At 39.0% G+C, this 27345-nt stretch overlaps 1 protein-coding gene across 1 annotated transcript; it reads left to right on the top strand.

Annotated features, from left to right (window-relative positions):
• map3k5 (mitogen-activated protein kinase kinase kinase 5) lies at window positions 1–26611 on the top strand. The gene is made up of 30 exons (XM_043232670.1): window positions 1–927; window positions 7037–7176; window positions 8390–8413; window positions 8893–9086; window positions 10330–10498; window positions 13257–13363; window positions 13636–13806; window positions 13922–14034; window positions 15230–15389; window positions 16128–16281; window positions 16529–16636; window positions 16965–17017; window positions 17133–17228; window positions 17452–17533; window positions 17630–17763; window positions 18751–18878; window positions 18990–19126; window positions 19300–19405; window positions 19947–20104; window positions 20259–20439; window positions 21014–21031; window positions 21304–21481; window positions 22222–22390; window positions 22599–22784; window positions 23178–23283; window positions 23475–23718; window positions 24241–24353; window positions 24576–24685; window positions 24762–24838; window positions 25561–26611. The coding sequence occupies exons 1-30, from the start codon at window positions 528–530 to the stop codon at window positions 25619–25621; spliced, it is 4077 nt and encodes a 1358-aa protein (XP_043088605.1). The 5' UTR covers window positions 1–527; the 3' UTR covers window positions 25622–26611.
• Window positions 26612–27345: the final 734 nt, after the last annotated feature.

The raw sequence follows: 27345 nt of genomic DNA, 5'->3' as shown, positions 1-27345 counted from the left end.
GAGATAATAATAGAAACAGGGCAGGGTCCAGCAGACAGCGCGTTTCAGCCGAGCGCGATTTCGCAATTTAATGATAAACACAACGACACGAACAGGAACGGCGAGGTATGAGGAAACGCGTTTGATGTCGCGCGGTGAAACGGCTTGACGCGACACACGACGGAACCGCGTTACTTCACAAACTATGCACGCGCTCCTAGAAGCGAGCGCGAGTTCTTCGGCGTCGAGCGTGTTTCGGGTCGCGGCTGAAGCGCATCGAGTCTAATGTCGCTTCTTCGAGTCGTGACGAGCGCGTCCTTGATCCGTGCAGCTTTTGGATTCTTGCCATTTTCCAGTGCAGACCTATATGGTGCTAAGCGGATTTTTAAACGTTCATCTAAACATGAAACCGTAATCGCCTTTATCGCAGGTTGTCGGTGCTGATGACATCGCGTCGTTCGGAGCCACTGCCAGGAGCGGCAGCTATGAAGTGCGCCGGTTTAGGAGCCGTACTGCTGGGCTCGGGGTCCTGCTAAACTGATGAAAAGATGAATCCAGACCTGGAGGCCATTTCTCTTTCCGTACCCTCTCTTGACCAACCCCTAGACATGATGATGGGAGGTAGTAATGGAGAATCCAGTGGCAGCATGAATCCTGGTGCTGGGACCTTCTGGCAGGACCCCTCCATCTGTAAAAGCGCCAACCTTGGGGTGATCAGTTTGCCCTCGGACAGTGGGACCTTGTTGACCACGGGGAAATGTAAGAGCCGAACCGTACAAGTGGCCTACGTGAGGAACTCTGAAACGAGCCAGTCTATCAGTCCCGAAAGCATGGCTTTACAGTGTCTGAAGGACGCTTGTGACATAGTGGGGTTTAAACTAGATATCGTCCCGTTTGGGAAGCTGGACTTTGGTGAAACGTCAGTGCTTGATCACTTTTACAATGCAGGTAAGTCTACTTGAAGCTTTGGTAGACGCGGTCTTCGCCGTCTTTTAGGTCAGCCTGGTTTCTCTCCGTTCGGTTTCTTGCTTTTCTTCACCAGGAACTCTCACGACCCGGGGCGGAGGGCCGTGCCTTTAATCTGATTTCCCTGAGAAATGACCGGCACTTAAAACGTGAATGAGAATGAAGCGTTGCGCGCAACGGCTTGAAAAGAAACTTTAAGATGCAGATGTTTAAATGAGCCACTGTCGAGTCGAGTGGAGCTAAAGAAAGTAAAACCAAAAGGGCTGAACCCGAAAAACATCCCGAAACACTGCGCTTTGTTATTGTGCGTGCACAACTCTCCTCATCTCTGAGATCCACATTCGGTGATGAAGCACTGCATTTAAAGTAGTTTGATTTAACCATTTTGCAAACGTATTTGCAGCAGTAGTTAGAAACCCTAAAAATAAGCAAATTACACCCATAACTGTGTAGTAGCGCACATTTTGTGGCATATAGGTGCCTACATCTACGCTATGTGTGACTGTTTTCCCCATTGGACGTCAACTTTAGCGTATTCTTTCATATGTGTAGATGAATTACTTTGAAGATCTGGAGTTTCTTCTGGACTTCATATCACAGACAGACTCTCAGATGCTCCTCAGGGTGTTTGGCCCGCATGGGACTGTTGTCTCTTAATCGTTTGTGATCTGGTTTTAATGAGGTGGTTTGATTTCTCTGCACACAATTCTGTATGTTTCGTCGTAGTTTTGCCCCTTTCATCCACGTGGCCTTCAGGTTTAAAAAAACTTGAGACGGGGTTGCAGTGAAAACCGTTTCCTGTGTGGTAACATCGCACAGCTCTTGCTAAGTCGCTATGTTATTGTGAATGCTGAGATGTTATCGTGTTGTCAGTACATAGCTGGAGCCCTCAAGAGCTTTTGTTATTTGTTTCGGGTTTTAAAGCATGTCCAGTTTTCATAAATGCAAGCCATGACTATATATGTGTTGACTAATGACCGCTTTTTGAGATTAGCGCATCTGTAAATATGTCGATTATCTTTTTTTATTATAATTTGTTAATATATATATATATATATATATATATATATATATATATATATATATATATATATATATATATATATATGTAATGTAGCATGTTTTACATATTGTAGCATTTCAAAAAGGATTTAAAATGTTTTAACTGTGAGTGTGTACTGCGTAGGAGGGTACTTGTACTTCTGAACTGGGAGTTTTTGAAAGAATGGTGGTTTGTAGTGGAGAACAATCTTATCAGACTTTTTTTTTTTTTTTTTTTTTGTGCATGATTACAAGACAGTCTGCAATGTTCTTGTATATTATTGTTATCTCTGCAAGGCCTAGTCATCAGATAGTATAATTTTTTAGATTTGTGCATACAGGCTGAAATGAATAGTGGTGTGTGTATATATTTTATTTATTATATATATATATATATATATATATATATATATATATATATATCTCATAAAACCACAATTGAAAATAACTAGCATGACCTACTACCTAATCCATCCATCGGATCTGTTGCTAACCACAGGAGAGGGGTCGTGAATCACACAACTGCTCTGTAATGTATAATGTGCCGAATACATTTTAGTGCGTTTTGAGTAAACCTGGTTTGAAAAAAGAAAGGAAGGAATAAACGCTTGTGATGAAACGATAATCGGTTAAAATCGCTTAAAATAATTTCAAACATCGGCCTGCTTTGCAAGTCCAAGCCGGTTTAGTATTTGGTTTGGTCTGATTGGCTTATGTTGGCTAATGAGTGTAGTGTTTAGTAGATACGTTTGAACGGTGATTCAGAAGTACCTGTAATCAACCTGTAATAAGCCGTTCACCAAAAGACACTGAATTGAAAATGTTGGTTTTTCATGTGAAAATTACACGTGGACTTCATCTATAGCTAGGCCTTAACAATTTGATGGATTAGTTGCACTAGTACAGGAACTATATAAAAAGTAGCATAATAGCAAGCCCCTGCTCATCCAGACAGTCAAAGGGGAATATATTTGTAAACTAGTTATTAGAAACGGTTAACCGAGATGCTTAGCAGCTGTAGAGAGAGTTAGTTTCAGGTGTCTTTCTCATTTCTCGTACTCTAAACTCAGCAGGCAGCACATTTCTTTTTAATAATTCAACAGGAGTTTTCTCCGCTAACTCGTGCTGAATGGTTTTCGTGTCCTTGTTCGGCGGTCTCAAACCGACTGAGAGGTGTGATTACTCTGAATGGATGACTGTGATTTCATACTTGTTTTTCAAAACCAATACAGTGGATAGATTTTTAGACTCGATGACCAACGGCATGTGAGCATTGGTGGGAAAATAACACCCATGAGAGCCAAACGGGTGAATTTCCCATGATGCATATTTGGAAAAGAGATTAATGAACAACAGCAGATAGGAACAGTTCATTGGTATGTGTTTCCAGCAGCATAGCAGTCAGCCTAGAGATGCGTGAGAGTTACTTATGAATGCAGTTATACAACATATGCACATCTGTATATGTAAAATCATTAATGAGCATTGTTTTATTCTGCTTCATTAACTTAAAGATGTCCCTGAAACTTTGGATATTATGTAAATAAACCATTGATCATTGCTGTAGATTCTTCAGTAGTCTGAAATGAAAATGTTAAATATGATGCTATAAATGTTTTGGCATTTCACTGAATTCCTTTTTGATTGCCAAACCCTGAAATTATCATCATTATTATTAAAGAATAATCAACTCACTTAGCTTTAGCACGACACAGACGTCAGGGAGCCTTTTATGTTTATTTATAGATATGATGGTAATATCAAAGCCCAGCCCGTTACAATGAATGACAGAGTTTTACAGAGTTGTAAAGTTGTATTTTACCAAACGTGATGGTAGACACTTTACTTGCAATACTACAACACTATAGACAATGCAGTGTAAATGACTACGATCAAATGTTTATGAGGTTTTCATATTCACTATCGCTAAATTCGTAAAATCCGCTATTCACAGCTTTAACGGTTTTCTAGATGAACTGCAGTGGTATAGGAACCGTAAAAGATAGTATAGCAGGAACGCCCCGTTCATGAAAATTAGCATTATTTTTGTAGTTTTTAGTAAAATGACACAGTGGTTTGTTTTCTGGTTACCTGTTAACATGCAGGCAGCCTATACCTCTACATCTTTAGAAAGGTCTGGGGCTTATTCTGAAGTATTGTACCATTACGGAGTTTGTCTCTATTGCTATCACACAGTTCATGTAACGATTCACCATTTTCCCAGAACTATAAAACACAATCTCAAAACTATACACCAGCTCGTTCAAGTCAAAATCAAATATTTTAATGAAAACGCATTCTCTTTCAGTGTACAGCGTAAACCGTTTTCATAACGCTAAAGACTTACAGTGTATGAAAAGAGAAGAAAAGTTCAAATACCAAGGAAATGAACCTGATGTGAAACACACTACAGGATATAATGTAATACCTGTTACATTACATAAAATTAATTACTTTACAATATTGTAAGTGACCTCATACTTTCTTGATTTTGTCTCTCAGTTCCTGTAAGAAGAACTTGGCTACAAAAAAGAAACGCTCTCTTATATAAAGTATTCCCGCTACCGTAATTATACTGTATTTGTAAGTAGCGTAACACCCTGCAGGCCAGCTACCTACATGATCAGTCCATGCGCAAGAAAATGTGTCTTTGTTTCAATTATAGCGTGATAGCAATCAAAAACAAACTGTAATATGAAATATGAGCCTTCTACGCATTCGTTGTGGGAAAAAATCTTCACTTCTGTATATGAGAGACGAACGTGGACTGTTGTATGTGTACTTCTACGTTTCTTTCGGTTTAATTTGGTTTAATCGTTTAGCCGTATGCAAGCTTTCAGTACAGTTGAACACATTGAATAGCTTCCCTCACGGCCTCATTCCCTATTGCATTTAATAATTATATTGTGCATCCAGCCAATACAGTCTGGTATGTCAGCGTGATGGGATTCTGCCTGTCTGCAAGCAGCATCGATCCTCTTTGTTTAAACAGACTCACAATAATACTCTGAAAACCTACCGCTCAAACTCAGCTAAGCCTGGAAGCTTTTGTGTCCGACACACCACGGCACAAAATCACACGTGAGGTACAAACAGAAGTCGTGCGTCTCCATTGTGAGCTTACCATTAAAATGCTGAACTCGCTAAACAGTTGTCGGATGACCACTAGCTCTTCCCGGCCTTGCATGACATTTGCCATTGATGTGATTTGTGCGCTTTGTGTGACTGGATGATGTACGAAACTACATTTGCATGTGAAATCTGAAACAGATTTCCTTTTGTGAATCGGGATGTCAGGTCTTGCATTCGCAGCTGGAAATGATCATCGCCGTCACATTAACAGCTTCTAAACCTGTATGACTTTCTTTTTTCATGCAACATAAACGGCGATATTTTGAACAGAAGAGTGGTGGTGAAAGACATCCTTGAAAAACCTTTTGCTCCCGTTTCCATAAATTTCTAATGGACGATGGCCTACTGTTGTCTTGCCTTTTTCGTGTGGCATGGATGAAAGTCCTACGGGTTTTGAATGACGCGTGTTAGTAAATGATGGCAGAATTTTTCTATTTGGATGGAAAAATTGTTTAAAATTGGATTTAAAATATGGAAGAAGCCAAAAGCAAAGAAACATGCAACAAATGACCTGTCACAATCTTTTCAGTTATGCCTGCATATAATTCAATACACAACCTGTATGATTATTTGTTGTATTTAAGAAATTAACTAATTTGCATTTAAAGGAATGTTTCACCCAAAAATGCAAATTCTGTCATCACTTTCGAGTAGTTCCAGACCAAATTTTTTTGTTCTGCCAAACACAAAGGAAGATGTTTTAAAGTTTGTAACCAGGCTGTTTTGGGTCATCATTGACTTAGAAATAGTATGCATCACCTTATTATAAAATGCAGCATTTAAAAACTCTATAACTTTCACAATGCTCTGCAGATGTCCACTGGTATCCATCTTGAGATGGTCGCAATCGGCTTGATAACCAACACCTCAATTAACGGAAGCATCGAGTCTTCTGCCAGCTTTGTCAATGGATTGTAAACGTATTTAGTATTTTAGTAAATATTTTGTACAGTAGTCTTTCATTCATTTGTAATATATTGACATTTATATCAGCCCTGATCTCTAAGTGTCAACATGGCCACAACATTTGCAACCCATATTGGTCAACCACTACTTCCAGTGGTATGATTTTGGTCATGTCTTTGAGTATATTTGGCTGTCCAAAACAATTATATTTCAGAGGCGATATTCAGATCAGATTGTGGGTTTCCACACTAGTCAACATTCAAAGTGGATCAAAACCTTTTTATCAAAGTTGCACCTTAAGACAGTTTTGAATGAATTTGATCCACTTCAAATCTTAACTACTACTCTTACTGTAACTAGACACTCGCTATTAAGGCTATTACACTTCTCAATTCTGATTTATCGCTCCGATCAGGTTTTTTTCCGTTTGTTTAGCCAGTGTCAGATTCAAGGGTGCAAAAACATTTGAAACACTGAGGTCACTGAAGTCGGTGTTTGTGACGATTTATAAGATGTGACGGAATCCAGCGAATTTGTGCACAGGTGATAAGAAAGGCAAAGACAAGATGATGATTTTTTTTTTGTTTGTATAGCATCTCAACTTAATCCTTGCACTCTCCCTTTACTGTCTAGCAGCTGTTGTGACCAAAGCAGGTTAAGAAGTCTACAAGATAAGTTTCCCCAGTAGACCCAAACTCTCCTTATATGCTTCGTTTTGATTTGTGTATGTAAATCAATTTTAAGTTTTCTTTAAACTAGAAGACACATGGATGTTCAATGCGTTCTGCACGTGTCTGTTTCCTTTGGGTTAACTGAAACTACAGCTCTGGCACATATGCACGCAAACAGAGGAACTGACTTCCTGCCGATATTTAAATGTGGCATATAGGGTGTTGAACCCAGCTGTAGGGACTGGCCCGATAGAACATGGCCCCCACACTGTCTGTCTGTCTGTCAGGTCTGCATGAAAGTGTTTCAAAATATGTGAACTCTCTCCTGTCTCTGTTCACAGATATCGCAGTGGTTGAAATGACTGATGCGTTTCGGCAGCCCTCTCTCTTCTATCACTTGGGTGTGAGAGAGAGTTTCAGCATGGTCAACAACATCATTCTTTATTGCGATCTCAACTCCGACTCGCTGCAGTCTCTTCAGGTCAGAAAGTCAAGCATTCGGTTCTCAGTCTCAAGGCAAGCAGTCGAATTTAAAGTGACAGGGTCGTTTTTTCAACCTCTTGCTTTTTCATAATCTTCCAGTCTAAAGTTTATAGACAATAAATAATAGAGGCCAAATAGTTTTTCCCATATCATACATATTTTATGTGGATAGGTGTCGTGTGATGGGGAAAAAGGATAATAGCTTTGGTGTCAGTTGGCAGCCAGTATAGACAAACTTGCATCCAGACTGATAAATGTTGGCAAGTCTAATAAAACAACAGCAACAACAAAGATGAAGGTCCATGTCTTGCTTCTCAAAGTCAATGTGAACAAGCGTCCTGGTGTGTTGCGTGCACGTTTATTGTAATACATACGTTTACGTTGGGCTAGTAGGAGTGTCGCATGCAAAAGGGTGCTCAAATATTTATTGGATGGAGTCAAATTATTAATACAGCCCACATTATTTGCAGTGCGTGACTTCTGACTGTTTCATCACAATGTTATGCTGTAGGTTTATATTATCGCAGCGAATTGTTGGCAGGCATTATTGTCATGGAGATCCTCCTGACAAGGTCGCACACCTCTATTATTACTTTACATTACTAAATGGAATTATGCCAGGTGAGTGGGGAGTAAATTGCATAATACGAGATATATTTAGATGAGCTCTTAAAGGCAGTGATTTTATTACCAGGCAGAATTTAGTGGAGGATGGTGCTTGGCACACACACACACACACACACACAGATGTTCAAAATGAAGTGCACTGCAAAGGATTTGCAGTTTCAGGAAACACTCTGCAATATGCATAGATAACATTTTACCGCTAGCATGCTACGTTGTTGCAGTAGTGTGACGTTATTACAGTGAATGTTTAATTTACCACTTTATCTGAAATAAAAGGCAGCTACAAACAGAATTGCAGAACGGGTATTAGTTTTGTTGTTGTTGTTGTTTTTCGCTTTTTTTTTTTTTGCAAATTAAATTGGTATAGAAGTAAAAAATGACACCGTTCTTTTGAAAGTAAGGATATTGAAAGTAATAGCGATGGAAACGGAGTATAATACAGTAAAATCAGTAACATGTTCACACTCGATGTTATTGAAAAACTTTAGAAGCAGTATGCTCTTTAAAGTTTGTTATAGGCCTAAAAAAAACCTAGTCGTTTATACCACCTGAATTGATTTGTGTCTGCTGTTTGTCTCGTACAGGAGGTGATATGTCAGAAGAATTTGGTAAGTCTCGATGTTTCCTTCCTCTCTGCTGTCATTTTCTAACAGAAAGAAGAAAGTCTTGGTATCAAGTTCGTGCTGTTATTCATGGAGGTTAATCAGTTTGATTGCACACCTGCAAACGTAGAAAAGGAAAACTGTTTGCTTATATCATGCCATGAGCAACTTGACATTATCGGTGCATTTTAGTGTTCGAGACTTTTGCAAGCTTTCTGGTACGATTTTATAATTGGGTGCCAAAAATAAGGTATAAATAGTTAGGGGTGGGGTAACTCATAGGGTTCATGAGTTAGTTTATGGAGATTTGTGAAATACAGGAATATACTGTAGGATGCCAAGAAAACATGGCAATCTGCCATAGAGACTCAAAACAAATGTATGACCCAGAAAATACCTTTGACCCATTTTTGGGGCGTGATATACCTGCTTGCTATTGATTTATTCATCTGTGTTTGTTTATTTTCACTGCTCTTTTTTTCCAGACATGTGCCGCCAACTACACGTTCATTCCATACATGGTGACGCCTCAGAATAAGGTGTATTGCTGTGAGAGCAGTCTGATGAAGGGTTTGAGCGAACTGATGCAGCCCAGCTTTGAGGCCCTGCTGGGGCCCATCTGTATGCCACTGCTGGACAGACTCACTCAACTGCTCACCAGCTGCAAGACCAACACCTGGTGGGAACCTCCTTCATCTCCTCGCTTCTCGGTTTCGTTTCGCAGCTAACTGAAGGACTTTTATTGCCGTAAAAGCAGTGAGCGGAATGACACGTGACGTTATTTAAAATGAAGGATTCGGTGCAGCGAAAGGATGAGCTTGATTCGACCCCCAATCGAATATTCGAATATTTTATGATCATATGACCAATTTGACTGTATTGGGGAGCTCAAGGTCAAATTTCACATAGAACCACCGGTTTTCTCCCAATAACTACAGCCTATTATCATAAGAATCTGAAAAGAAAGCAGCTTTAAATATTTTAACATTCGAATAAATCACATTGCTATTTTTTTACCAAATTTTTAACCCAAACCTGAAAACGCCCCTCCTTTCTAAAACGATGGGCCTTTCCTGATGAAGGCTCGGGCATGTGAGAACGCTATTATAATAAAACACTGCGATCAGTTTTTGGACATTGTCGCTTAAACAGTGTGTCCACAAATGGAGTTCATTCAGAGCCGATTAGACCCATTCATGTGCAGATAGACGATATATTAACATTACATTTTATAAATAACAGTGTATTCTATATGAGAAAAAAAAAAAAACCTGTCATATAATTTATGTTATAATGAGAGCGCTATTGTAGAACATGTTGTCACTTCTTAGGGTTTCGCTGATATTTAATAGTGGCTTTGGAAATGCGTAGATGCAAATGCATATTTTCACGTGATACGGTTTAAGGTTTTGCTCATATTGACCCTTAAGTAGTTTGAATGCCATGCCGTGCCATCATGCCAGAAGAATTTAGACAGACGTATGCGGTGTTATTCGGCGTTGACAACATGACAAACCCAGTCAGACACCGAACAAGAAGAACAACCTAAAGATGAAGCGAATCTAATCCCCATACAGGCAATAGTTAACCTCAAAATACATTTTCAAAGTGGCATCAATTAATGTGTGGTGAAAAAGCAGTTCAGTTATGATATATAGCGGCCATTAATGCTAAATATTTTTGACTTGGCTGTAAGTGCCGTCGCATGTTTGCCGACTCTGCCAGACGTTTGTTAATAATAATGCTATCAGATTGTGTTTCAGAAAAGTATAAAATGTCTTCTTATCAACTGAAATGTTGTTCTTAAAACGGTTTGCTTGGTGTGAGTGTATGATAATAACTTCCGTGAATCTGCAGTGTGTACTTCCATTCTTTCACGGTTCGTTAGCTTTTCTTTTTGTCTCTTTTGTGCGCTTGTTTAGCCAGTACTTCCGCGAGACGGTTCTGAATGAGATTCGGAAAGCGCGTGAGCTTTACACCGGAGAAGAGCTGGCGGCCGAACTCAGACGGATTCAGCAGCGGCTCGATAACGTCGAGTGTCTTTCAGCTGACGTCGTCATCAACCTCCTCCTGTCCTACAGAGATATTCAGGTGACTTCTGGCTGCAATATCTGTTCTGTTATTGATCACATGTCTGTTTAACTTTTAAAGATTTTTTTTTAAGCAAAATGCGCATGCACTGGTGAAACGAGTGTTATTGGTGGTTTCGGTCACTCATTAACAGGATGCACCAGGCTTAAGACAAGTTAAAGTTGATGTTTATTAGTTCTCCCAGTCTCCCAAAAATATTTTCTTGTGTCTGAGTTGGTAAAACAAACCAAGATCATATGTACAGTAACGACCTTACAGTGGAAGTCTATGGGGCAAGACATGAACACCTAAATGAACACAGTTTTGTAAATATTCTGTGTATTAAGTGTCAGTGTGTCCACTTTTTGCTGACAAATGACACCATGGCACGTTGTTTGAATGATGGGAGTAACTTCTGTTAAACCGTTTCACTCCTCAACCGTTAAACACCAATAGCAAAAAAAAAAATACTTAAAATACTATGAATAACCCCAAAAGCTCAAATGAATTAGACTTTCAAAATGTTAAATATTATATGCAGGGCTATGTAAAATCCAAATTGTACCATTAGCTGTAACACTGATTGATATAATTATTTTCTAGCTTTAGAAATATTCCAGTGAATGCTTATGATGGGGATTAGGAGTTAATCACGTCACACTTTAAGTTTTACAGTGATACGAACAGGAGAGCAGGTCACAGCTGCACAGTGCCTGTTGTCTTTTTTTTAGAAATGCATAGAAAAAGCAACTATATCAGAATGCAAAGAAAAAAATAAGAGAATCAGAGGGAAACTGATGCTGATCTCACTAAAAAGACGTGCTGGCACCGCATTCAGTGTCACATTAAAACACTAAGCCTTTTTTTCTCCTGATGTTTAAAAATGGAGCATGAGTTCTTATTTGAATATGATTTTTTTTATTTATTTATTTTTTGGGTGGAAGCTCCATAAACCAGAAGTGCCACCCATACTGTAGACTCGTTTGAAAGAGGTGGAGTGGCGAAGGGAAGAAAGGTCTGGGTTGTAGAGCAGCTGGTAAACATGTGCTTGATCCAAAACGCATACAAAAACCAGGATAAGGGGTTTGAAATGTGGTGATCCAAGTACGCCTGTTAGTTCTCTTTAACTAGCATTCCCTTACCAGCAAGCGATTAAAAATGGTTTACTTTGTCTGTGCAAATGTACATCCGATACTCCAACTCCTGTCATGACCACAAAGGGTACACCTTGTAAATGATGCATGCAAAGATACGTGTTCGTAAAAAAACCACTGTTTGCCAGGAGTACACTCCACCCTCAGGAATTGCACCGATGACAAATAACCTGAGGAGCGTCAACGTCAAACACAGTGCTCCGAAGTGTACATCTCAAACATGTTTTTGTTCAGAAAAGCTGATGCTTTTACCAAAATGCTTTTTAACTGCTGGAACGCCTTGCCCCAAATGCTTCCACTTTGAGGGTTTACTTCTTCAGACTGAAGAATGAGAAGAAATCAACAGCTTGCTACAGAATTTGTCCATTATGCTTCATTTGTACCGAACCTTGAATATTCCATTAATCCCTGATTGTGAAGGTTAAGGTACATTTCCTAAAATGCTCTGATTGAAGTAGCCCGTTAAATATTATACATAGCAAATAATATGCATATCGTTTCGGCTTTTACAGTTTGTTACAACCAGTTTGTTCCCAAGGAAAGAACAAGCTCCTCTACCGCAGATTTCCCCTGAAGATGTGAAGGGGTTAAATGTTTGAAGAGCTGCGTGTCTCTAAGCTTGGCTCTGCTTTACTTTCTGCAGATGTGCTTAAAAAAGGATAGTAGTTTTGTTAGAACTGTTAGTGCCTTTCCTGTTAAATATTAATAAGAGGAGAACAGGAAGTCATAAATGTTCTGCTATAACTCAGACACACCTTGGCAGTAACTTTAGAAGTAAAAGGTATGATAAATGACCGTTAACTACAGTCGCATGGTTTTCTTACTTTCCGTTGCCTTCATCTCTTCAAATTCATATGTCTGATGTCCAGTTGTAGTCAGTGTTTCTTGTGCTACGAACAATCCTAATTTAATTTCATCACTATTTGATTGATTAAAGCCTGAAAAGGAAATGGCTTTTTTTTGTTACTGCACCTTGAGGTTTGTTCTTGCGTGCGTTAATTACCTGTTTATCTGTTTTACAGAGTTAGGTGGGTGTCTATGTACAAATGTGGCCAGTCATATGTTAATAATTGTAATGTTGTAATCGTTAAGATTTTTGGCTAATTTCTGCAGAGCGGTTTGATTGATTTGGGCGATTCGGTTTGTTTAACCGAATCCTTCTTATTTCGACTCGATTCTTGTAAATCATCACCAGACTTCACATATTTGACACAGTTTTAATAACTGGACATAAATGAAAGACTGATTCATGAATTGCTCACAATTTGCTTACATGAGCAGATCAAAAGTACCGTTATTGCTAGTCACTTTCAATAACTTACTTTCTAAGTTGCATAATATGTTTAACGTTTTTTGAAGTGAAAGAAAATGTGTCACAGGTTTAATTATGTTTAGTGCTTCGTGATAATGTGCAGTTGTAAGAGGATGTGTTAATATTTTAGTGCTTTTTTTGGACGCGAATCAATTTTTTTACTAAATAAAAATGTTTAAGGAATACAGTATACAGAAAAACTGAATATACTTGATTTTCCTTCGTCTCGTATTTTCAGATGTTGCATATGAGCGTAGTTTTATAATATTGTGTAATAAATATGCATGTCCCGTGTTTCTTGTTTGTTTTGTAGGATTATGAATCCATTGTGAAGTTAGTTGAAACACTGGAGAAGCTGCCGACCTTTGACCCAGTGGCTCATCCTCACATAAAGTTCCACTACGCCTTTGCCCTCAACAGGTGACACCTGAACATCTTACTGCGTCAAACAGTAGTATTTTCAGTTGAAGCCAAATAAATCCTAGCTAAATAAATGAATTTCCTCAAACAACGTCTCCGAACCTTTGAACGTCTCGTTCCAGACTCGGTGTTGTTTTATTGGGCAGCGTTATGTTTGCACATTTGAATAAAATCAGCCAATAAAAGGCTTGCGTCTAGCTGACCATGTGTTATTCCAGAATGTTTTTGGGTTCATTTCTGAATTTCAGTCTCTCTTTGTTCTGTCTCTGCAGGAGAAACCTGCCAGGAGACAGACAGAAGGCTTTGGACATCATGCTGCCGTTGGTGAACTCTGATGAGCAGGTGGCCTCTGATATTTATTGTTTGGTAGGCAGAATCTATAAAGACATGTTCCTGGACTCTCATTTCACCGACACGGACAGCAGAGATCAGGGCATGCACTGGTGAGGAAAACGAAGTCTGTTTGTAGGACCATTGTCCCTTTTGTGAGATTTACCAATAAAGTGGCCATAGTGGCATTGTACTCTACTTTTGTTTTTTTTCTGCTTTCGTGTGCAGGTTTAGAAAGGGTTTCGAATCGGAGCCGACGCTGCACTCCGGTATAAATTATGCAGTGCTGCTATTGGCTGCAGGGCATCAGTTCGATTCCTCCTTTGAACTGCGTAAAGTAGGTGCGTAAACTGACATGTGACGTCAAATGTACATTGTGCAAAATCAACATTTATTTTACGGTGTCAAAAAGTACTTTCCAAGACACCGCAGGTGAATAGGGTAAAAATAACCGAGTTATCACCTGACTTACCCACCTGATTGAATACATTGATAATTGCAAAAAAAATTGTGTAAACATTTCTAAAATGTTAGGTTTAGATATGCAAACGAGCTATGTGCTAATTTGCATACATTTCCAGTACAAAAATCTAAACTTGGTTTCAAAATTCTTGTTTAATTAGTTTTTTTACAAAGGGAATTTTCTCCTTTCGGTCACTCCATAATTCATAAATGCTAAGAATGGCTTACAAAATGTGTTTAGTAAATTATATATGAACAAATCCCTCTGTAGAAACATTGTCGATACAGACAGGAATAAAACTGTAGAGTTTGTCGTGGGTGTAAATGCGACTGAAGTGGAAGTTTATGGCTCGGTGTTGGAGACAAAACCCATTTTGAAAAATGGCCTTTAAAAATGTGCATTGAAATCTCTTGACGTAAATAGATAAAGTTCTATAAAAGAAACACTGAACAGTGCCTTTTGAATATTTCCTTTCCACTAGTCTGAAAAAAAACAGTTTTACATCAGTAATGATGTATTCTAACAAAAAAGTTCAGCATTACAACCTTATTTAGTAACACTTTATAATAACAACACGCTATGAATAATAAATGCTCAATTCATCTTTTAGAAACCATTGTTCCAGCATTAGTAAGCCTTGTTCTTGAGCATATACATAATGTTTAATACATGTTTGTGTTTTTATAATTTATTCACGATCACTTTTCATATTGTAACATTATTTACACACCAGTTATTTAGGAGTTGTCAGGTTTTCCTTCCAGAATGGTGTCAAACGGGCATTTGAATATAAAGAGGATGAAAAGTTTGTTTGCCGACCCACGTGAACAGTGTACTTAGTTCAGTTATTTCTAATCAATCCCTGAATGTTTGCAGAATCAGTTTGTATTGCGTTGAAATGCTTTGGTGCTTTTTAATCTTTGTTTATTTAAGGCCTTGTTTATTATAGCTAATAAAGAGTATTCTCCTTTATCAAACAGAGAGCATATAGTAGTGAGACTAACCAACATATCCTATATATCAATATTAATATGCATTTAATATAACATACGCGCTTCATTGGCGTTTCGTAGGTGTGAAGTTGAGCAGTCTCTTGGGGAAGAAGGGCAGTTTGGACAGATTACAGAGTTACTGGGACGTGGGTTTCTTTCTCGGGGCTAGCATTCTAGCTTGCGACAACACAAGAGTCATCCAGGCCTCCGAGAAACTCTTCAAAATTAAAGCTCCCATTTGGTAAGTGCACACGTTTTATGCACCGCTGCTTAAAATAATATAGACATTTGAATTAATAATGCATCGCTTTGTGTAAAAATGGCATTCATTATTAATGTTCGCCAAGACATTATCGCTGTTTGCAAATTGTATTTTTAAATGATAATTTTTTATTTTAAATTTGAACAAAAACCGTGTCTAGGTCATTTTAAAACTGATTTCCAGGCTTGAGAAAATCATGGATAATACTGACATTTTATCGAAACTTTTCATTTTTATTTATTTATTGATTTTTATAAATTATAAATAAATGATCTGTAGTAAATATTCTAATATTACCTATAAATCAGATACCTTATGCCTTCATCAATACCAGCAGGGGTGCGTTTTACATGTCCTTTAGTTTTAATTTGAAATAAAAATATATTTGGTCATTTCTCATTTAACATTTAAAACATTCGGATCAAATTAGCACATTGTTCACAGTTGCATCAAAGAGCAGCTGAATTTCATGGATGTTTAAACATACAGCAATCTCTCTTATTTTTTGTGCAATCTAGCGTTTAGGAGGAGAATAAAGTCAAATGCGCATCTCGCACTAGTGCGCTCTCGGTCCTATTATATATTCTAAGCCATATCCAGAGACAATATACAAACTTTAATTGGACTTGTTTGGCTCGGGCTGGTTAAGAAACCCCTAACAAGAGAGTCATGCTTGGCCACTGTTCTTTCATTAAGGTGTTTTACGTTGTATTTCAGGTATCTACGATCACTGGTCGAGACCATTCTCATCTATAAGCACTTTACCAAACCAACCAGCGATCCACAGGCCCCTAAACAAGAGCTTGTGGACTTCTGGATGGACTTTATGGTGGAAGCCACCAAAAAGGATGTGACGTCCGTCCGTTTTCCTGTATGAACCCTCCTCACACAGTGACTTTTCTTCTAAGTTGCTACATTACATTGCCACATACTGTGAGAAAGCCACGAAAGTGACGTTTCAGGTTTACATGAATTAACCCAAACTCAAAAAACACTTTTCTGATGTCTGAAACATAGTATTTAGCATTGGCTTTAAACACCACATAATGTTATCAGACGTTGCATGTAAAGCGTTGACTGCTGTCAGAAATAATTCAGCTTGTTTTTGATCTGTGTAGGTATTGATATTGGAGCCCACTAAAGTGTACCAGCCGTCTTATCTCTCAATCAACAAGGACGTGGAAGAGAACACGCTCTCCATCTGGCACGTGACCCCCGATGACAAAGTAATAAATAACTTACTGTTAATTGGATTCGATCACTCATTAAACCTCTAAATCCTGAACACACCAGTATTGAGCGCTGCACTTTTAAAAAAACGTTCAACCTTCTACAGGTTTAATAATAACTTTCTAATATTGACTCCTATATATTAGTTTTATTTGAGCTGGTTTAATAAAAGCTCTTAACATACTGGACAGATACTCTGCATCTAGCCTTTTGAATGTTAATATACTGTATACTGTTTTTAAAAACATCACTTTGAGGTCAGTTTATGGTGACTGCACCATTTCAGCGCTATCCGTCGTGATTATCTCTGTCTCTCTGTTTTAGAGCAAAGGGATCCACGAGTGGAATTTCAGTGCAACTTCAGTACGAGGTGTGAGGTAAAGGCCGTCTTCTTTAATAAACTTCCCTTTACTAAAAGAAGGGGATGTAAAATATATGCATAATATGAACTTTTCACCTACGATAAAGTACCTTCTTTTTTTTGGCATTCAGCATCTCTAAATTCGATGAGCGCAGCTGTTTTCTGTATGTCGTGAACAACTCGGAAGACTTTCAAATCTATTTTTGCACAGAGATGCACTGCAAGAGGTATGTCGTGTTTTCCTGGCGATATTTATTCTTTCAGAAATCGCAGGCTTGGTTTATACTAGAAACGGCCACCGATCCTGTCTGCTGCTAAAAATGATTTTCTTTCAGTCGTGGCCGAGCATGAGAAAAAAAACCGATGAACTTTATTTAAAGTTAATTTGTTGTAAACCGTGATCATGTGAGCATATGTGCGAGGTGTCTGACGAGGGTGTGTGCTGCATAGGTTCTGTGATCTGGTAAACACTCTCACCGAGGAGGCCTGGAAAGGCTCCGAAGAGACCGACTGCGAATCCGAGGCTTTAGAGGTAAAATGGTGATCGTTGCGTGCGTTTGTTATATACAGTACTGAGCAACGGGGAGGTAAGACCGTGAGTGACTTGTGTGTTCTTGTGTGCCTGCAGTATGATTATGAATACGATGAGCATGGAGAGAGGGTGGTTCTGGGTAAGGGGACATTTGGGGTAGTCTATGCCGGTCGTGACCTCAGTAACCAGGTGCGCTTAGCCATCAAAGAGATTCCTGAACGGGACAGTAGGTGAGCATCAGTTTCCTTTTTGTTCCTTTTTTTTTTAAGGAAGTTCATTTCACTTTGAATCAAATTGTTTTGGATAGGAATGTCTTTCATTGCACTAATTCATATTTTGACAAGGTTGACCATTTTGCTCTTTTCTCATTGTATAACCTGGTAAACTTTCATGTAGACTTACACAATCACGTCATTTTTATGCTAGTTTTGTGCGGTTGGATGTCGCTAGGTTAATAAAAAATAAATAAAAGGGTGTGTGTACATTTATATATATATATATATATATATATATATATATATATATATATATATATATATATATATATATAATTATTATTATTAATTTTAAATTATATTGCATTAAACTGTATTTTGATGACCAAACCTTAATATTTTAATAATTCAGGGATGCATCAACTTTTTTTAATTCAAAAAGTATACATATATACTCCACTATGTGATTTGTTCTGTAGATGTACAATGTTGCAATGAGAGTGACATGATACTGAATGAAAGTCAGTTTCACAAGAAATAGGATATTATGGATATTACTGAGAATATATTTTTTACCTGATATTAAATTTTGCACATGCTAGATCTCGTAGTGAGTATAATCAGTATCACTGTATTCTGTGGCAAACCTATTTTCATAATGGCGCATATCCGATCTAAAGAGTCTGATTACTTACTATTTCTGCTGTTGATGCTAAAGTTGTATCTGTGTGTGTGTGTGTGTGTGTGTGTGTGTGTGTGTGTGTGTGTGTGTGTGTGTGTGTGTGTGTGTGTGTGTACTCTATTACCCACAAGAGTCCGGGTATCTCAGTCGGTAAAGCATCAGACATTTATACCGCGTATATATAATATGAATGAATATATAATATTCACGTGAGTTTAAGGCAGAATATGATTAAGCAGGTGAAAAAAGAAACAAGAAAAGTGCATGCAGCCACACAGCAAGTTTATCTAAAAGCACATGTAACGGCTCTGTGTTGATAGATATTCACAGCCCCTGCATGAAGAAATCGCCCTGCACAAACACCTCAAGCATAAGAACATCGTGCAGTACCTCGGCTCCATCAGCGAAAACGGCTTCATCAAGATCTTCATGGAGCAGGTGCCTGGAGGTGAGGCCGACTACTTACACCTTTATAGTGTGCTTGCTTACAGCGGCGCACCTTTAGGCCAAAATTCATGTTTTATTCAAAATGTATTTGTGTTTTTCCTGCGAATCGCAGGCAGCCTGTCAGCATTGCTCAGGTCAAAGTGGGGTCCTCTAAAAAACAACGAGCCAACTATCGGTTTCTACACCAAACAGATACTCGAAGGTCTCAAATACCTGCATGACAACCAAATAGTTCACAGAGACATTAAGGTAATAACCGTTTCATCAATAAACGAGGTTGGAGCTTCAGCTGCACACATGCCATATGCATTAAGTCTTTATATTTTGATCTCCTTCAGATTTGTTTGAGATTCTGAAATTGCACAGAGGAGTGACCGATTAGTAGATATGATTGATGCAACTGCTACTTTCATGACCTACAGGGGGATAACGTCTTGATAAACACCTACAGTGGAGTTTTGAAAATCTCCGATTTCGGAACGTCCAAACGTCTGGCCGGAATAAACCCCTGCACTGAAACCTTTACTGGTACTGAACGTGTCTTACGTTTCGCCGTGTATTTTTACTTATCCTTTTATCAGCCGCGAGTTGACACCGAGGACACAGCTATCATTTGTGACCCTGGACCGCAAAACCGAAATTGTGATCTACGCATCATCTGAAAGCTGAATAAATAAACTTTGCATTGTTGTATCGTTTGTTAGGATTGGACGATACGTGGCTTAGAACGAACTGTTTGAACACCTGGAATCTGAGGATCTGAGGGTGAAAAACTATCTAAATATTGAGAAAATCGCCTTTAACGTCGTCCAAATGAAGTTCTTATGCATATTACTAACCAAAAATTACCTTTATTTAGGGTAGGAAAATGGAAAATTGATTTAGAATTAATATCCTAATGATTTTTGGCTTTTTGACCCATGCTACTGGTCTTGTGTTCCAGTGTCATAAATGAGCTGAAGATTTGATCGACTTGACTTTTGATTAATATCTTTAGAATCTTACTAATATTCAGTAGTTATTATTGTTAGCAGTTATTTATTCCTTCCATGGCGTCTGTGTATGTCAGGCACGTTACAGTACATGGCCCCTGAAATCATAGATAAAGGGCCCCGTGGGTACGGCAAGCCGGCAGACATCTGGTCTCTGGGCTGCACCATTATAGAAATGGCTACTGGGAAACCACCCTTCTACGAGCTGGGGGAACCACAGGCAGCCATGTTCAAGGTCAGTCATGTTTGCTTCGTGAGATGTCCTGAAGTAAGCCTTTGTGTTCTGTTTGCCCAATTGTGAAGGTTTTCTAAACGCACCTATCCTGCGTTGGGAAATTGTGCTCGGTTTGGTCCAGGTTTTTAGGATCGTCCTGATGTGTTTTGTCTAGGTCGGGATGTTTAAAATCCACCCGGAGATTCCTGAGTCTATGTCCACCGAAGCCAAAGCATTTATCCTGCGCTGTTTCGAGCCTGATCCAGACAGCCGAGCCACAGCCAACGATCTGCTCACCCACGAATTCCTCACTGTTACATCACGCAAAAAACGGTCCAAGAACAGCAGTTTTACAGGTGTGTGTGTGTGTGTGTGTGTGTGTGTGTGTGTGTGTGTGTGTTACACAGGCCTCTCTATACGTCTTCATACCACGCAATAATCTCAGCTGGTACATTCCATAAATAGAAGAAAAAATAAGGAATAATAAGTAGTCCATTGCGTTAGATTAAACTCAGAGAAAGAATTTATTATTATTATATCTGATTTTATTTTTTAGTTTTCGGACAGAACGCTCTTCCAAATTTGACTTCACCTGCTTAATTTGATCCCATTAGAAAATGTTGCACTACTTTAAGTGGTTACATCCAAAAAGTGACAACATGATGAGGAGCAAGGACCTGTTAGTTGCAGTATTTTGTATTTAAAAATAAATAAACAAATACAAATAATTTATGGTAATTACATTAATATCTAGTAGCGACTAAATAGGCCAACAACCTTAACCTTAATTTTGTTACTTTCTGTTACTAATTTTGAGGTATTTTTATTGTATTTTTTTTCATTTGATTATTTTGATTATATAATTATAAAAATTATATATATATATATATTTATATAATTTGTTTTCTTCTCTGTGGATCTTTTTTGCAGCTCTTACACCAGGACCTGGTAAGTCTTGTCTTGCATAAAAAGCAGTGTTTATATGTTACACCTGTTTTGTTTTTTCCTGAAAAAATAAAATTCCTGTACATTTAGCTCATAATTATATTCATATTTAACCATGTTCATTAATGTTACCGTTTTTCATATTTAAGTTCAGTCAAAGTGCAAAAGACGCAAGGTCGACTGCAAATAATCATCGTTCCTTTTAGTTGAGCTTTTCTGTGCTCAGGTCTGTGCTTTAGGAGAGCGTGTCACGTTAATCTGGTCATGTCTTGTAGAGTATCTGCGTAGCATATCTCTTCCCGTTCCCGTTGTGGTCGAGGACACCAGCAGCAGCAGCGAATACGGATCTGTCTCGCCTGACAATGAGCTCTGCACGAACCCCTTCAACTTCAAACCCAGCACCAAGTGCTACAGCGAGAGAGAGGTCAAAGGTCATCGCTCCCTCTTCCTGAGGTCAGCAGAGAGTGTGAAAATTCATTCTAGCGTATATATTGCCCTATCATGCTGCTGTGCGCTATATCACCTGCATTAAATCTAGCCTGTTGCATCAGGTAGGCGACATCTTTTGACTTCTCACGTAGCACAAGCAATCAGACCGACGTTAGGCAAGAAAATCACATGATGGCATGATAATTAACGGAAAAAAATGATGAGAACGTGCGACCTTTCTGCAAACAATACAAAGTTTTGCCTGCATCTCGTGATCACTCTGCCAGGCTTTCGATCGAATGTGCATTGGCTTGATCGCATCATACACGCACTTATAATTTTTCATAAATAAAAAAAAAACATATGATCGTTATATGCAATTGGGTGTATAATTGAATTTCCTTCAACAAAGCACAGTTGCAATATCGTGATAATGGTTAAAAAGGAAAAAAAAGACACCGAATTAGGCTACATTCATTTTAATAATAAATAATGCATATTTCAATACAATCACAACTAATCAAACTAGGTTTTAGTAAAAAGGCCTGCTTTACTGATTTCCGTTTCTACACCGATCCGTTAATTAAAACTGAAACTACACTATATAAAAACGAACTAAAACTAACAAAAATATTAATGAAACTAATAAAAGTTAAACAGAATTTTGTAGAGCGATAAAATAAAACATAAAAATTCAAAACCTTGGTTTGCTTTGAGTGCATCTGCTTACTAAATGTGAAAAGAGACCGCTTGACACGTTGCAGTATTCCTGTGGAGAACTTTGAAGACCACAGCGCACCACCTTCCCCAGAAGAGAAGGACTCTGGGTTCTTCATGCTGAGGAAAGACAGCGAAAGGAGAGCGACTTTACACCGAATCCTGACTGAGGACAGAGAAAAAATAGTGCTTTACCTGCAAGAAGCGCTCACACAGGTAAATGTCATAATACATCTGGGAAACATTTTTTTTCTTCATATATAACCTTTTTTATAAAGGCAATGAGATGTAATGATTGTTTAAGTGGTATTGCATATTTAGTGCAAGTAAAACATCAGAGAGATAATCAAGATTGTGCAGTGAAATCTTGCCGTTTTGCGGTTAATTTTTTTAAGTGCCTTGTGTCGCTTTTCCGTCGATATAGGGGTCTGAGGAGACCAAACTGAAATATCAGCATATCTCCACGCTGGTTACAAGTCTGGGAGATTTTGTGAGGATGGCAGACAGAAAAATAATTGCCGGCACCCTCTCTCAGCTCAAACTAGAGCTTGACTTCGACAGCACGGCCATCAGCCAACTCCAGGTGGCGCTCTTCGGCTTCCAGGATGCGGTGAGTGTCTAAATTTCATAGTCAAGTAGGGTAGCGATGTATAAACCGCTGTTCACACAGAAACCACTTTCAAACCAAGCAATAAATGCCATTTTTGTGGCTCTTTAACGTGTTAAGACGGAACGCCGCAGCTCGTTCAAACCGATCCAATCGAATCATATTGAAGCATGCAATAAACACGAATGAACTTCAGAAGGTACACGAGTACACCCACGTTTATCTGTTTTACTTCCTGCCTCGCCAGAAATCACGTTGTGGAGTTAAAATGTGTTGCAAATGGCTTTTTATTTAAACTCAGCAATGACTTTTTTAAATGACTTTTCGATAAAGCTCAGTAAAAGTTCATTAGACTTAACGGTAATAGTTATGGCTCGACATTTTGTGTTTCTCCAGGTAAATAAAGTCCTGCATAACCACAACATAAAGCCGCACTGGATGTTTGCCCTGGACAACATCATCCGAAAGGCTGTACAGACCGCCATCATCATATTAGTACCAGGTAAACAGCAACCGTTTCTATTTAAAGCAGTCCATTTTGAAAGCCCCCTTATTTAACACAACCGTCCCGACTCTTCTTCTGACCTTCGGCGCGCCCGGCGCTCTGACCTGATTGAGTCCAGTAAATGACCTGTCCGAAACGTGCGACCCTGTGGAGGGCTTGACGTCGTGTGTCTGCTTGTTCCCTGCCAGAATTGCGGCCGCACTTCACGCTGGCGTCTGAGAGCGACCCCGCTGAGCAGGAGGACATCGACGACGACGCGGTTCCCCAGGGGAGCGCTGCCCTCAAGGACATAGCGCCGCCTGCCGCTCATCACGACGACACCGTGGCCACGTCCGGAGTGAGCACGCTCAGCTCTACGGTTTCCCACGAGTCTCAGGGCGCTCAGCGATCCATTAGCATGGAGCTGGGGCGCATGAAGCTACAAACCAAGAGGTGAGCGTATACAGTTTTGGGTGCATTGCAAATGATAGCGATCTGCAAAAAATAATGAATGCCATAAAACGTCATTCCAGGCATTTTGAAGTAATTCGACAGCTATTTGCGAAAAACGAACCTAGACCACACATGCTTCTGTGATTCTAAACGCACCGAAATACGACTGTATCAATAATTATTTGATAATCAATCAATCTGTTGATTATTTCCTACGAATCAAACCATTTTCTCCTGACGTGTCCTGGCCAGGATTTCTATATTGCCTAAAATATCTAGGTTTTGGCTTTGTTTGCGTGCATGACATCGGTTCCTTGCGTTTCCAGAATGCTCTCAAGGTACTTTGAATCAAAAGCAATACAGAAATCCTAGCAAGGACACAAAATCGGTCACCCTACTTCATAATATTCTTCTTGAGTGCACAAAGTAACTCAATAAATGAACAAATGAATTATTTTGCTCATTCACAAATGATTTAAAGTTATAGTTTTGCACGTGACGGGGCTGCTTTGTGTGCTCTAGGCTGTTGGAGGAATTAATAGAGAAGGAGAGAGAGTATCAGGCCATCTTACAGCAAGTGCTGGAGGAGAGAGAACACGAGATCAAACTGTTGAAGAGTCGGTCCGGGCCTGCCGGTGAGTCTAACGTGCACGCTCACAAACATACAGGAGCAGAATGAGTATTCGATTTTCAAAAACGTTCATAATCGTCATGGATAACAATCGTCTTTGCGTTTGCATAGAATATCGCTTTAATCGGATGGTTGTTTTTCGTTTTTGCGCTTCACCTCCTGCTGGGTATTAAAGTATGTTTTCAGTATTAGCTTGCACTTCAGTCCAAGCCTTTGTTTCTGGCAGATGTTTCTGAACACTTCATGAGCACAAGTAGTTCGTTCGAGCGAGAAGGAGACCAGGAGCTTCTGGAGTGGCTGAAACACCACGGAGGGGATGCAGATTCCATAGAGAGGGTAACACTTGGTCACCAAACCTTGTACATAAAAATGATGGAAAACAGATGATGGAATATTTCTGTTTACATCACAGATTATAGCTGAAGATTACAGTCTTGATGACATCCTTCATTATGTCACAAGAGACGACTTAAAAACGTTGAGATTACGGTGCGTATTCCTCGTATTCTGCTATGTATTCGTTTTTTTTGTTTGATTTTTGTTTTACTGAAAGATCAGAAAAATAGTTTGTGTTTTTGAAATAATATTTTTTAGTTCTGTGACTGTGTGTGTGTCTTTGTGTGTGTGTGTGTGTGTGTGTCTGTGTGTGTGTGTGTGTGTGTGTGTGTGTGTGTGTGTGTGTGTGTGTGTGTGTGTGTGTGTGTGTGTGTGTGTGTGTGTGTGTGTGTGTGTGTGTGTGTGTCTGTGTGTGTGTGTCTGTGTGTGTGTGTTTGTGTGTGTGTGTCTTTGTGTGTGTGTGTCTTTGTGTGTGTGTGTGTGTGTGTGTGTGTGTCTGTGTGTGTGTGTGTGTGTGTGTTGTGTGTGTGTGTCTTGTGTGTGTGTGTGTGTTGTGTGTGTGTGTGTGTGTGTGTCTCTGTGTGTGTGTCTGTGTGTGTGTGTGTGTGTGTGTGTGTGTCTGTGTGTGTGTGTGTGTGTGTGTGTCTGTGTGTGTGTGTGTGTCTTTGTGTGTGTGTGTGTGTGTGTCTTTGTGTGTGTGTGTGGAATGTCTTTCACTTTCTGTTGAATGATAAATAATAAACATTTCTCTAATGAAACGGTAATCTTAAAGGAAATATTCAATGTTGTAGTGCCGCTGTGGAAAATGCCATTATTTACATTACTAGGATTATTACAGTCAATCAAGAAATAATAAATGAGCTGTTTTCCCCCAGCGGTGGAGTCCTATGTAAACTGTGGAGCGCTATCTCGGAGCACAGAAAGAAGCCAGGCTGAGACGCACAGACGCTGCTCACGTTTGAGACACACGACCAAATATTTCATGGGATCAATTCAAGTCTTTGCATATCACACGGAAATCCGCGTTTTACCTTCTTTTTTTTTTTATCCGTCAGTGAACCTGCAGTTGTGCCAAGCGACTGTAAATGAATCGTCGAAGACCCACGCATTTGATACGCGAGCGCTGTTGCGTCTTTATACAGGAAGCTTGTTTTTATTTTTGATATTTGTTTACAGAGACATGTCTTGACCTGCCTGAGAACCTTTTTAAGTCCGAATCAGAAAAAGACACTGAAACTCAACACACTGCGAGTCTGTCTGTGTGTGTTTTATATATATTTTTCATGTATCATTTCTAAGGTATATGGTCGCGTAATATACCTTTTTTTTAATCAAAGCTAGTTATATTTACTTATATTCTAATTACAGCTATGAAGAAACACATTAACCAATCAAATTGTACTGTGTTCCCATATCTTTGGGATGACGAATGAATAAAGCTCCTCTGAAGTAGTTTATAAATCCCCTCAGAGGTATTTTCCTGAGATGATATGTACTAACTGCACTATGTTTCACTATACAGAATCACTGAGAATATATCAGTTGTGTCTATTTATTCCTCACAAACCTCCAAGACCTTTTTACATTTTAGAAAACGACCTTTTTTGGTTGACGTGGACGGCACTGCGAGTTTTTAGCGAAATCACAAAACTTTAATGACTGCGGTCATTTCATTTCAGTGATTATTTATTTATTTTTTTTAGTCAGTGCTAGGTCATTGGAGGGGATGAAAAGCGTAGATTATATATTTATATATGCATATAGAGGGCTATGTAACGTGACAATCATGTAATAAGTTGGAGATCTGTGGTAAATGTTCGCATGATCGGTGTTTTCATTCAAACTGTTTTGTGCAAATTTGAATTTCCCTTTTGAAGCAAATAAAAACTTTGGGGGGAAAAAAATAAAAATTAACATTTGAACATTTCTGGTTGTCGTGTTATGAATGTAGCCATTGTTCGCTAGGAATTCATGCCCACTGCCTCACACCTCTTTGCTTTGGGGAACAAAAGCCATTTAGAGTTCAAACAACATAATGCCGAGAAAATGTCTTAAAGTCCACAGAAAAAAATCAATGTCAAGGTGACAAATGAGGATTTCTCACCCAAAAGTCTACATGATAAACGTCACTGCAAAGCTTGGATTTATAGAGTGCATACCACCACGCAGTGACATCACTGCGTTTTCTTGGACCCCTGTACACTTGAATGTGTTGGACCCCTAACGCATCTGGGGCCCTCTGAAGTCAATCCCCACATTAAGTGACGTCAGTAACCTGTTCTCAAGCTTTTCCATACCACAACATTCCCTCAAACGCCTGATGTTTGATGTCTGATGAATCACGTCTAAAAGGGTCCTCTAGGTGGAAATCACAAGTTTAATGTCTTAAAGTAAAGAGGCATCGTTAAGTGTCTCTGAATCACAAAGAGCATGGAAGTGACTAAAAAGCTGGGCCCTAGGACGAAGACACTGGAGAAAGGGCCCTATAGGGTGTTCAACAAAGGGATCTATTGGTATCCTTTGGCGTTAGCCGAATGTAATGTTAATAATGGATTTCGAAATATCTGTTGTGTGATAAAAGCTGAGCGGTCCAAGCTGTCAGCAGTCCATAAAACAGGTGTGACCTGATTATATAACAAAAATGTGTTGTTGTTTTTACA

This window comes from Puntigrus tetrazona, unplaced genomic scaffold (genome assembly GCF_018831695.1).
Source record: "Puntigrus tetrazona isolate hp1 unplaced genomic scaffold, ASM1883169v1 S000000608, whole genome shotgun sequence".
NCBI classification, from domain to species: Eukaryota; Metazoa; Chordata; class Actinopteri; order Cypriniformes; family Cyprinidae; genus Puntigrus; species Puntigrus tetrazona.
Note: the sequence above shows the minus strand (reverse complement) of the source record. Positions and strands in the feature narration are given on the sequence as shown.

Coding starts and splice junctions, on each gene's coding strand:
- map3k5 (XM_043232670.1), top strand. CDS start 528: ATGAATCCAGACCTGGAGGCCATTTCTCTTTCCGTACCCTCTCTTGAC. Junction 19,127..19,299: donor TAGTTCACAGAGACATTAAG/GTAATAACCGTT, acceptor CATGACCTACAG/GGGGATAACGTCTTGATAAA. Junction 24,839..25,560: donor TTAAAAACGTTGAGATTACG/GTGCGTATTCCT, acceptor GTTTTCCCCCAG/CGGTGGAGTCCTATGTAAAC.